General features: G+C 49.3%; 1 protein-coding gene across 1 annotated transcript in view; it reads left to right on the plus strand.

Annotated features, from left to right (window-relative positions):
- Nucleotides 1-4,129, plus strand: part of FAM124A (family with sequence similarity 124 member A) — a 118,237-nt gene extending 114,108 nt beyond the window's left edge. The window contains exon 4 of the mRNA XM_068984751.1: nucleotides 3,326-4,129. Within this exon, the coding sequence (XP_068840852.1) occupies nucleotides 3,326-4,129 (804 nt within the window). The remainder of the gene's footprint in view (nucleotides 1-3,325) is intronic.
- Nucleotides 4,130-12,319: the final 8,190 nt, after the last annotated feature.

A 12,319-nucleotide genomic window follows, 5' to 3' on the forward strand; every position in this document is an offset into this window, starting at 1 on the left:
CCTCTGTAAAATCAACCCCCCTCCTCCTTTTCATTCCAATAGAGCTCACATATTGCCACTCTATCATCATGAGAAATGCTGGGCTGGATGAAGCACAGTCTAGAATCAAGATTGCTGGGAGAAATGTCAATAACCTCAGATATGCAGATGACACCACCCTTATGGCTAAAAGCAAAGAAGAACTAAAGAGCCTCTTGATGAAAGTGAAAGAGGAGAGTGAAAATGTTGGCTTAAAACTCTATGTTCAGAAAACTAATCATGGCATCCAGTCCCATCACTTCATGGCAAATAGATGGGGAAACAATGGAAACAGTGAAAGACTTTATTTTCTTGGGCTCCAAAATCACTGCAGATGGTGACTGCAGCCATGAAATTAAAAGACGCTTGCTCCCTGGAAGAAAAGTTATGACCAACCTAGACAGCATATTAAGAAGCAGAGCCATCACTTTACCAACAAAGATCCATCTAGTCAAAGCTATGGTTTTTCCAGTAGTCATGTATGGATGTGAGAGTTGGACTGTAAAGAAAGCTGAGTGCCAAAGAATTGATGCTTTTGAACTGTGGTGTTAGGGAAGACTCTTGAGAGTCTCTTGGACTGCAAGGAGATCCAACCAGTCCATCCTAAAGGAAATCAGTCCTGAATTTTCACTGGAAGGACTGATGCTGAAGCTGAAACTCCAATACGTTGGCCACCTGATGTGAAGAACTGACTCACTTGAAAAGACCCTGATGCTGGGAAGGATTGAAGGCAGGAGGAGAAGGGGACAATAGAGGATGAGATGGTTGGATGGCATCACCGACTCAAAGGACATAAGTTTGAGTAAACTCCAGGAGTTGGTGATGGACAGGGAGGCCTGGCATGCTGCAGTCCATGGTGTCGCAAAGAGTCGGACACAACTGAGCGGCTGAACTGAACTTATCATCGTGGCTTACTTCAATACATTTGAATGTTGTGTTGTTACTTGTGGGCATTCAGTATCTTGTCTTATTCAAAATTATCTCTGCCTAGTCCTCCAGACCTTTTCCACATCATAGAAAATGATAATATTTACATGGCAAGAGGCTGCCGCTAAAAGAGACCCATATGTCAGCACACTTTTAATAACCCAGTTCAAAGCTTAAGCAGTCCAGATGAAAAGCTCTGCAGGAAAGACCCTCATTTAATATTGACTGAAAACAAAAATGAGTCAATAAGTCTGTTTATAGGATTAAGAAATATCTGAAGTTAAGCAAAGATCTTAGGAATGAAAGGAATGATCCTATGGTTGGGAGGTGGACATAATCAAGAGTGAACATGACCCCAGCAAAAGGATAAGATTGTGGGTTTCTTACCCAGGTGGTCAGGGCCTCCTTGACCACTACTAGACTCCAGCTCCAAGCTGACCCACAGCACTGCCTTCCTCGCACCTAGTCTCTAATCATTCAAACTACTGGCTTCCAGCCCCTCACACTCCCTCGCTTACCTGCCAAGTGTCAGCCTCTGTCTTGGCCTCCCTCTCCCACCCAGCCTCCTCTCTACCTGTGCCTCCCACTAGCAGCACAGCTGCCCATCTCCACGCCCGCCCCCACGGACACTCCTCTGCTCCACGGACAGGCATGGCCTCTCCCCTCTCCACCCCGGCACTGTGCCTGTCATCACAGGCTCCTGTCTGAGTTCTTTTTGTCTCCTGTCCTTTCAATGAAATGTACTTCTTGTGGTTGAAAACAGTCCTTCACATTGTAGTTTCCCCTCCTTTACCTGTAACAGGCACAAGTAAGTGTACAGGATGTTGAACTAAACTTCCCAAGTAGTTGTGGGAAGACCAGGTTCCTGTGTAACAGGGAGACGGGGATGTGTGCTGTCCAAGGTAGGGCCAGGGTCTCGTAGTCTTGCAGAGAGCTGGGAAATATCCCTTGGAGTAAACTGCACTCGGGTGTTTAAAAAAAAAAAAAAATTCTTTCCTTATTTGGAAATTTATAAATGAAAGTTATTGAGGGCAGAAGGAGAGGGGGGTGACAGAGGATGAGATGGTTGGATGGCATCACTGACTCAACGGACATGAGTTTGAGCAAGCTCCGGGAGATGGTGAAGGACAGGGGAGCCTGACATGCTGCAGTCCATGGGGTCCCAAAGTCAGACACGGAAGAGCGACTGAACAATAAATGAAAAGATCCTGTACTAAACAGAGCCAGAGTCACTGTCCCCACATCCATTATTTAACTCAAGTTTTGCATAGGAAGTTTGGCCTGGAGGCCTGGGGAGCCAACCAGGGGAAAACTTGAGCACAGCACCCCCAGGTGGGAACATTCATTGGAAGAAAGGTTCCCAATTAATTCTGTGCAACAGAAGCTCCCGCAGAGCTGCAGGGAAGGTGGGGGAGAGAACAGGAGGTCAGGGCTGAGCTGCTGAAGGAAGAAACTGTCTGAGCCCTGGGGACTTGCCCTTGCCCCTGTGGGGCATCCACGGGACTGGTCAGTAGTTAGCTGCCCCCTTCCCCTTACAGTTTCTGAAAGGGGACACAGAGGAGTCAGTGGTTCCTAAAGCAAGTCAATACATGCTGATTTCCTGATAGCCCCTCACTCACCAGAAGTTTACCGCCCTGAACCAAGGGCCGCCCCTGGGATGTGTCCCCATGGCCACATGCGCACTAGGCTCAAGCCCCATCCTGACATTTCCACCCTGTCGTCGGAGGGGAGCACGTCCAAACGCTGGGGCTTCGGCCAGAGGGAAGCAGACCCTTCGAACATCCTTTGTACACTAAATGGTAATCCCTGTGTCCTCTGTCCCGCTCAGCCAGGCCTCAGGCCTGTGGCTAATCCACGGAGCATCCTTGTGTGTGCTCTGGAAGAGGTCCTATTTCTTGTCGTGACAAGGGCCTGCCTCTCCTCCTGGGTTCGGGGACGTCTGCTCAGACTGAGAAGTCCGATCTGCCTTCCCCCAAGCTCTGCAATCTCTGTCTTCACTTTAGAATTTGGAGAATGAAATTTATGTATGTATGTGTGTGTGTCCGACTCTTTGTGACCCCACCGACTGGGTCCCCACCGGGCTCCTCTGTCCATGGGATTCTCCAGGCAAGAATACTAGAGTGGGTTGCCATTTCCTCCTCCAGGGGATCTTCCCCACGCAGGGATCAAACTCCTGTCTCTTGTCTCCTGCATCGGCAGACGTGTTCTTTACCACCAGGGCAGCTGGGAAGCCCCAGTGACATTTCTGGTGGTGCTTTATTGCCAAGACAGTTCTGGAAGTTTCCAATCATCAGAAAGTGTGTTTCATGTTCTGTTTAGCAATGAGACCCTGTTGCCCCCAGCCCGGCAATGATAACGATGTCCCCTCTTGCCCCTGCAGGCACAGAAGGGGCACAAGAAGCGCCCTAAACCCGGCAGGGCTCACCAGGCCTCAGAGCAGAAACCGGCCTCCACGTCTTCTCCGCGCGCCACCGCGCAGAGCCGGACCCCAGGCCGCCGCCCTCAGCCGCCACTGGACGCGTCACACCCGGGGCTCGGCCAGGCAGGTCCATCTACCAGGCACCCGCAGGAATTTACCAGACGAGCCACCAGCCCTCCCAGCCTCCCCTGGTCTTTCCAGCGAAGCAAGTCCTTGTTTTGTCTGCCCACCGGAGACCCCTTCCCGGCCTCCGCGGCGGAAGCGCAGCCGTCTGCAAGCATAGGCGTCCGGAGGCAGAGGGCACCAGAGCGGGGGCAGGGCCACCTCCTCTCCATCGACGACCTGGAGGGGGCCCAGGAGACGGACGTGGACACTGGGCTGCGGCTCTCCTCCTCCGACCTGTCTGTGGTCTCTGCCTACTCGGCTCCCAGCAGGTTCTGCAGCCCCGAGGAAGCGCCGCGCCCCCCGGAACGAAGCAGCAGCCTCTGGTCAGAGCGCAGGGGCTTCAGAGAAGGACCCCTGCCCACTGGGGGCAGCGAGACCACGGGGGCCTCTTGGGCCACCCTCCCTCTCTTCAAAGGGACTTCAGGCTCCTCGGCCACAGCCGTCACCACTCCCCCAGCTTCGGACACCTCCTCGCTCACAGAGTCACCCCCGGAACTCCCTTCCGATGCCCCCCAGGCCCGGCAGACTGGCAGAGATGTCCCGGCACCCTCAGTGCCGGCCGGATGCGGGGACAATGACACGGAGGAATTCTACATCTGAGCACGCTCTACTCATGCCTTTCCGAGCCACAGGCTCAGCTCCCAGCTGGCCCTTCTGGGGTCTGCGTGCCATCCGTGTTCTCAGCCCCGCTTCCCAAGGTCCATTGGAAGTCTGATGATCTGTCTCATGGGTCATTTAACACCCTTGCCCCGCACCCTTTCTCACTTGTGAGGTGGTGTATTTCTAGGGGCTCAATGGCATTTTAAAAGTCGATAAAGATACTGGGATTTTTATGCAAATAAATTCTCAATGAGCTTTTAGGTCATAAAATATATTTTTAAAAAACTCAATTCCATTTGGGATACGGTTTAATGCACTTATATAATTTAAATGCTTCCTATAATTATTTGAAAAGAAAACCTAGTCAGCTGGAGCTGATTGCACAATTTTTCATGACATGAAGGAAAAACAACCAAAGCCAAAATGCTGAGTGTGAGAAAGATAGCAAGCGGCTTGGAGGAGAGGTCAGTGCTCGTGATGTCCACCTCAGTGGATTCTCCGTTTCTGTTTACGCTACCAGGGAGCAGTGGCCCTGAGGATTTCCAGGAACTGTTACAGTGAAGAGAGTCACCTTAGTAAAATAGCAGATATATATCAGACTGCAGTAATGCCTCACTTCAGCACTCCTATCACTACAGTGATGCCATGCACCATCCAAAAATCAGCATTTATGCAAAAGTGGCTAATAAGCTTTATACAGATTGAGCCCGAATAACAGACTCTTCGTGCATTTAAAATACGATTTGAGCTCCAAGAACTAGATTTGAATGCACTTTTCAAACACAGTCACTATAACAAGTCGGAGTCTACGGAAGACCACTACCTGGATTTATTTGGACTACTGAGGAAAAATCATTCATTGGGGTTACAGGATAGTAGGATATTAGACTTAGTGGGAAGGTATTCGTAAGATGCTTCCATTTTTAAATCTACAATCCAAGGGCTATCTAGACAGATATATGTAAATGGGCCACTTTTTATACTGCTTTCTCCAGTAAACATGCATTGTCATTTTTTCCTTTTGAAACAATTTGTAACTATTTTAACTGGCATTTTCATTGCACTGAGTAATAAATGCCCTCCCCTGTTCTCCATGTGGGAAGCTTTACACAAGATGCTGTCCTGAACCAACACTGCCGCACGAGCTGGAGCTCTGACCTGACCTTGGTCTTGTCTGTGGTTGCCTGCTTCTGTCGCAGCGCGAATGGTATTCAAATCTCGCATCTCTCCCACTCCAGCAAGGGAATGTTTACAGTCCCCACCTCGGCAGTGCCAAGTGCTGGCATCAGGAGCCACACCAAGCTGTCCCTGGTTGCCATGCACCTTTGGAGAAGAGTGTGGACTTGCCGTGCTCCCGTCCCTCCCTGGTGCTCCTCGCCTGGATGACTCATGGCCCAGGTTACACCTTCCTGGAAGTGCCCACACCAGCCCAGACGGGGCTTCAGAATCCTCCTCAACACAATCCGCCCAGCAGCCCTCACTAGTCATCACACTTGAGCCAAAATCTTTGCCGTCCCTGTAGTGAGAACCTTCTCTCCTACCCCAAACAGCCCGGATTCTCCAGCACTGTTGTTTAGTCACTAAGTTGTGTCTGACTCTTTGTGACCCTATGGACTATAGCCCGCCAGGTTCCTCTGTCCATGGGATTCTGCAAGCAAGAATACTGGAGCAGGTTGCCATGCCCCCCTCCAGGGGATCTTCCCAGCCCAGGGATCGAACCTGTGTCTTCTCTGTCTCCTGCATTGGCAGGTGGATTCTTTACCACTGAGCCACCAGGGAAGCCCTTCCAGGACTACAGATTACAATACTGTACTCTGATTTAAGTTCATAAAATTATGGTCTTTTATAATTCAACACCAGGAGTGAGCAAACTTTTTATAAAGGGCTAAATAATAAATATGTCAGGCTTTGCCAGTCATACGGTCTCTGTTGAAACTCCTGAACTCTGTCATGATAGAGTGAAAGCAGCCAAGGATATGTAAATAAAGGGAAGTGGCTGAGTTCCAAGAAAATTTATTTTACAAGAACAGGTGGAGGGTCAGATTTGGCCCGAGAGTCATAGCTGGCCAGCCCTTGTGTTCGACTGAGGTTGACTTAAGACGAGATCTCGGCCACGGTCAATGATGAAGAACGGAGGTCTGCATCCCTCTGCAGCTGTGATGCCCAAGACCAAGAAAACACGCTCCTGGGACCACGCTAATGACTACAGAACCACAGGGCTCAGAGCAGTGCGGGGCTTCTTTCTGCAGAGATGATGCCTAGAAAGTCACTGGCTGTCTACCTGCTGCTCAGAAACGGGACTCACAGCCTGTAGCTGAGGATGCAAAGCAACATGCTAACCATTCAGGTGTTGACGTAGCCTCCAAGGACCAGGAGGCAAGCTCAGGACAGTAGAGTCACCGGGGCATCCATGAGTGGACTGAGCCAGGCAACGGCTCCTCCAGTCTTCACCCTTCAAGCAGCACCCTTAGCTCTGAGCACTCATACACGCCCGCTGCGGATGCTTCGGAACCAACTTGGATGCGATCTGCCTTCACCCCTTTTCCCACTGACCCCCCCAACCCCAGCACGGTGCAGTCTACCAAACTGAGTGACAGCAAAGGATGTCAGCAAACCTCTTCCGTAACAGGAAAGGCAAGATGCCCCCATAACATGAGAAGGGGAGAGAAGCCCAGCACAGACCACGCTCAGACACTCCCCTCCCTGCAGACAGCTGTCTCTCTGGGGAGGAGGAGCCCCGGAGGCACTGCTGGGGCTCAGCTCCCTTTGCTGACCTGCCTCTAGCGCTGTCCTCATCCGGGAGGGCTCCTGTTACTCCCTGGTGGATCCTGACCCTTTCAGATTATTATTGTGATAGATGCTGGCTGGCATACAGTAGGTGCTCAATAAATTTGTTCAGTTTTTAAAAGCTGCAGTCATCTCATAAATTATTTTTCTCCTGGAAAAGAAAATTCTTGATGGAGGATCTGTATTTTAGCTGTTGTTTCTTGTTATTTAACGGTTAAAATGTGTCCTTGACCTTGCATTTCTCTCCCCAACATTGCCCCAGGGGTTGTGTTAATAAGTGCCCTGGTCTAGCTCACAGGCCATCCCTCACTTGCCCCTTTTCCAAATAAGACTCCCCAAATTACTGCTCACGGTCCCACCATGGTCTCTCACCTGTGGTGTAGTAGTGTTAGTCACTCAGTCCTGTCCGACTCTCTGCAACCCCATGGACCAGGCTCCTCTGTCCATGGAATTCTCCAGGTAAGAGTCTTCCCAACCCAGGGATTGAACCCAGGTCTCCTGCATTGCAGGCGGATTCTTTACCATCTGAGCCACCAGGAAGATCCACCTAGTATCACTACTTGGTATCTGCTTTAAAGAGCAAATGTTTCTCGGGGGTCCCTAATGGACCAAGCCCTACAGAAACCATCCTGGGTCACCCCAGTTGGGTCTCCCGTGCAGCAGGGTGGTGAGCCCCTGAAGAGACTTTTGTGATGGTGGAGGGGTTGATGTGTGGTGAACACAGTGGTGATAGCACTGGGGGCTGCTTGATCCCTGAGACCCAAGGACAGGGGGACAGTCACGTGGAAGCCTGCTGAGCTGCACCGTCCAGCCCCTTCCGGGTGAGGCCAAGTGTTTACTTGTATCCAGAAGACCCTGGAGCCCATGGCTGGTCTCTTTAGCCCCTCGTCAAACAGGAGAAATCCAAGTACTTCCTGTTCCCCTACTGGGCCTTCTGTAGATGAATGAATTCTCCAATCCACCAGGTAAGAGGCACCTGAGTAGACTCATAGAATTTCTAGAAGAGATTTTTTTTAAGAGCAAATAAAAACTGTTGAGAGCTTCTCCCTCGCAAGGCCTCAGAACACTAATCAGAGCCACTTCTGGCCAGTGATCCCAAGTCCAAATTTCAGAACAGTGGGAATGGCTGGATGGCCGCCTCCCCGCGCCCCCCACCCTCCCGACGCCCACCCTGCCCAGGGTCACATTGCTCCACATTCCTGGTCTGGACATAAATACTCCCCTCAATGATCTGCAGTATTCCACTCCTCTCTAGTTCTCTGGAAACACAACTGATCAGATACTATTAGACGCTGGAAGAAACAAGAAATTGACATGAATAAAAATGGCTTCTCAAAGGAAACATCTTTTGTCACAGTTATAACACATGGATTCAAGAAGAGTCAAGAACCTGAATTTAAAGGTGTTTTTTTTTTTAATAGAATTACATTCTTCCAACTTCCACGGAAGGCTTTTTTACAAAATAGCTTTGAATAACTTCTCTGAGTGAATAATGGAAACAAACATTAATGGTAATTAATGTTGGCACCCTCGGGTCTTTTTAGAAGTCAGTTTCTATTTCACAGGTGTGATAACTATTGTCCAGTTATGTGCCCAACATTAGCAGTATGTTCATTTCAGACGGAAGTCACCAGGCACCGGGGAAGCTGAAAAGCCCCTTCCCCGTGCCCCCATAACACACCCCCTAAACTTTCCATTTGTGAGGAGGGTCCCACCTCCTGCTCTCCTAGATGGTCACTAATGGAGCTGCTCCATGGGGGGCACACAGCCCCCAGTTGACCTGATCTGGTTCAGACTCACCTCCCCTTATTTAAAACACTGATTTTGTAAGTTGAGCACCTGAAAGAAGCCAACCAGGCTCCCCCAGGTTAAATTTCTTTGCCCAGGCCCTCGAACCATACCCAGAGCATTGTGGAGAGGAGCAACTCGAAACGTGGTTAGCTCTATCCAAGAAGTACCCCGTTATACAGAAACACTTTTAGGCCAGATCGCCTGGCTAAGGATGGCTGCAGGAAAGCTTTGGTGCCACCTAGTGGCCGCCATGCCCAGGAGGGCCAGTGACTGCCCTTCCCTTTGCAGAAGACTCCGCCCCGATGAACACCGGAGGCGCTTCACTTCCATTTATTTTTCTGCATTTAATCATTTTATTTCCACAAGGTAGTGAAGTCACTGAAATTGCAGTGACATAAGACGATGCAAAGAGAATTAGGAAATCGGGGCTAAGGGAAAGAAAGAGTAGAAATATGCCAACGGTAAAGAAAACTGCTGCAGATGAATTTCCTAGAAGCCAAAGCAAAAAGGGAAATGTGAGCAGCTTAGTGGTTCATGTTTATTAATATAATGAGAAACTCTAGTGACACTGCCTTATGTCATTGTAATTTAAGTTGTCTCAAGACTATGTCTCCACAGAAACCAAGTTTTTCTTAGCAAAGAGGTACACTATCACTTTCTCCTCACAGACTGAGAATGAACTTACGGTTACCAGGGCAGAAGGGATGGGGAGGAGGGATAGATTGGGATTTGGGGACTGACATGTATACACTGATGTATGTAAAATGAATAACCGGGCTTCCTGGTGGTCCAGTGGTTAAGAATCCACCTTGCAATGCAAGGGACACCGGTTCGATCTCTGGTCCCAGAAGATGCCTCAGAGCAACTAAACCCGTGTGCCACAATTATGAAGCCTGTGCTCTAGAGCTTAAGTCTGTGAGTCCTGGAGTCTATGGTCTGCAACAAGAGAAGCCACTGTAATGGGAAGCCCATGTAGCACAACCAGACAATAGCCCCTGCTCGCTGCAACTAGAGAAAACCCTCCTGCAGCAACGAAGACCTAGAACAGCCAAAAATAAATGAATATTTTAAGGGAACAAAAAAAAAGGAATAACAAGGACCTAGCACGGGTGAGCTCTGGTTAATATTCTGTAATAACCTAAATGGAAAAAGAATTTGAAAAAGAACAGATAACATGTATGTGCATAACTGAATCACTGCTGTACATCTGAAATGAATAGAACACTGTCAATCAGCTATACTCCAATATAAAAATACAATCACTTTCTCAGAAGGGTTTTCATGAGGGATTTTCTCTGCAGGGTGATGACTTTGGTCCAAGTTGGCAGCCTTCTTTGACTGAAGGATGGAGTTTACAAAGGCTGGAGGAGTGGACACAACCTCACGCCTCCCTGGACATCTCCAGTCACACTGTGGGAAGAGGGCAATTTGGCCCTGGGCAGGAAGCCTGGAAGCTGGCCTCCCTTGGTCTCTTGAGACCAGATCTGTTTGGCAAATGGAGAGTCACTGGTGAGACTGACATCCTCCTGGGAGAGTGCAGGCTCTACCCGTGGTTCTAGCCTGTGTGGTAGAGAGCCCTTGTCTAGCCCCCTGCACCCTTATCCACATTCTGCCCTTCCAAAGTCACCGCCGAGTCTCTAACAGCGCCCCCTCGTGGTTAAAAGGCCTTCTAGCACTTTGAAAAGTGTGAGTTGCTGAGCCCTCTCTGACTCTTTGAGACCCCATGGACTGTAGCCCGCCAGGCTCCTCTGTCCATGGGATTCTCCAGGCAAGAATACTGGAGTGGGTTGCCATTCCCTTCCCCAGGGGATCTTCCTGATGCAGGGACTAAAGAGTCTCCTGCATTGCAGGCAGATTCTTTACCATCTGAGTCACCTGGGAAGCCCTTTCATAAATCCCATCAACCCACCCTCCACTGAGATTCCTGAAAAGTGAGAAGAATTCCATTCCCTGCACCTCCTTCTTCATTGATCTGAGTGGATTTACTTATTCATTCAACAAGTATTTACTGTGTCCCACTATGTGTTGAGGCTTCCCAGGTGGTGCAGCGGTAAAGAATCCGCCCACCAATGCAGGAGATGCAAGAGACGTGGGTTTAATCCAAGTCAAGAAGATCCCCTGGAGTTGGAAATGGCAACCAACTCCAGTATTCTTGCCTGGAAAATTGCATGGACAGAGGAGCCTGGTGGGCTACAGACCACTGGGTCGGAGAGAATTGGACACAGCTGAACACACACACATGCACACTATGTGTCAGGCAGTGGACTATTTGTGCCTTTTTTTTTTTTAATTAGAGTGGCCAAAAAGTTGGTTCAGGTTCTTCTTTAGGAGCTTATGAAACCCAAATGAACTTTTGGCCAATCCAGTAATTTCTAGGAGAGATTTATTTGAAGAAATATTACAACATATAAAAGCTACATAGACAATTTCCACTCATATGCTGGTAAATTCGGTATAACAATAAAAATAAATAAAAACCTTTTACGATCCAGGATGCACAAGGTACTGCAGAGTTTGATCACTAAGTCAAATCAGGGTACAAGCAAACCACACAGGACAGTTTTGTATCAGCCCAAGGGACCTGGAATTGAATGGGAGAGACATAGTCTCATCCTACTCCCATCATTACTAGTTACTCCTCCCTGTAGATTTTATCCAAGTGGTCAGACGGTAAAGAATCCGCCTACAATGCAGGAGACCTGCTCGGGTTCAATCCATGGGTCAGGAAAATTCCCTGGAGAAAGGAACGGCCACCCACTCCAGTATTCTTACCTGGAAAATTCCAAGGAGAGAAGACTGGTGGGCTACAGTCCATGGGTCCGCAAAGAGTCAGACATGACTGAGTGACTAACACTTTGCTTCATAGATTTTATAATCCTCCTAAAGGATCTAATACAGTTACATATACAGAGCCTCGGGTTTTGGCATCAGGTTAACCTGGCTTCCCATTCTGACCCCGCCACTCTGACCACCCCTTCCCACTCTGACCCCATCACTTTGGGAACCCAGGGCAAAGTTAATTAACTTCTCTGAGCCTCAGTTTTATCATCTGTAAAATATGGATGATAATACCTACCCTGGAGGGTCACTATGAGAATTAAGTTACATAATTTGTGTGGAGGGCTTCCCTGGTAGCTCAGCTGATAAAGAATCTGCCTGCCATGCAGGAGACCCTGGTTTGATTCCTGGGTGGGGAAGATCCCCTGGAGAAGGGAGAGGCTACCCACTCCAGTATTCTTGGGCTTCCTTGGTGGGTTGGATGGTAAAGAATCCACCTGCAATGCTGGAGACCTGGGTTTGATCCCTGGGTTGGGAAGATCCCCTGGAGGAGGAAATGGCAACCCACTCCAGTATTCTTGCCTAGAAAATCTCATGGACAGAGGAGCCTGGTGAGCTACAGTCCATGGGGTTGCAAACAGTCGGACACAACTGAGTGACTAAACATAGCACAATTTGTGAGGAAATCGCTGTACTGCCTGCAACACAGCAGGCATTTCGTAAAGAAAGATGCTCTTTCCCTTCCCTCGGGCTTCACAGCGGCCCCGTGCTCTGCTCAGCTGACATCTGCCTCCTTCACAGACTGCCCAGTGCCAGGAGGACAGACAGGGTTTG

This window comes from Capricornis sumatraensis, chromosome 12 (assembly GCF_032405125.1).
Source record: "Capricornis sumatraensis isolate serow.1 chromosome 12, serow.2, whole genome shotgun sequence".
NCBI lineage: Eukaryota > Metazoa > Chordata > Mammalia > Artiodactyla > Bovidae > Capricornis > Capricornis sumatraensis.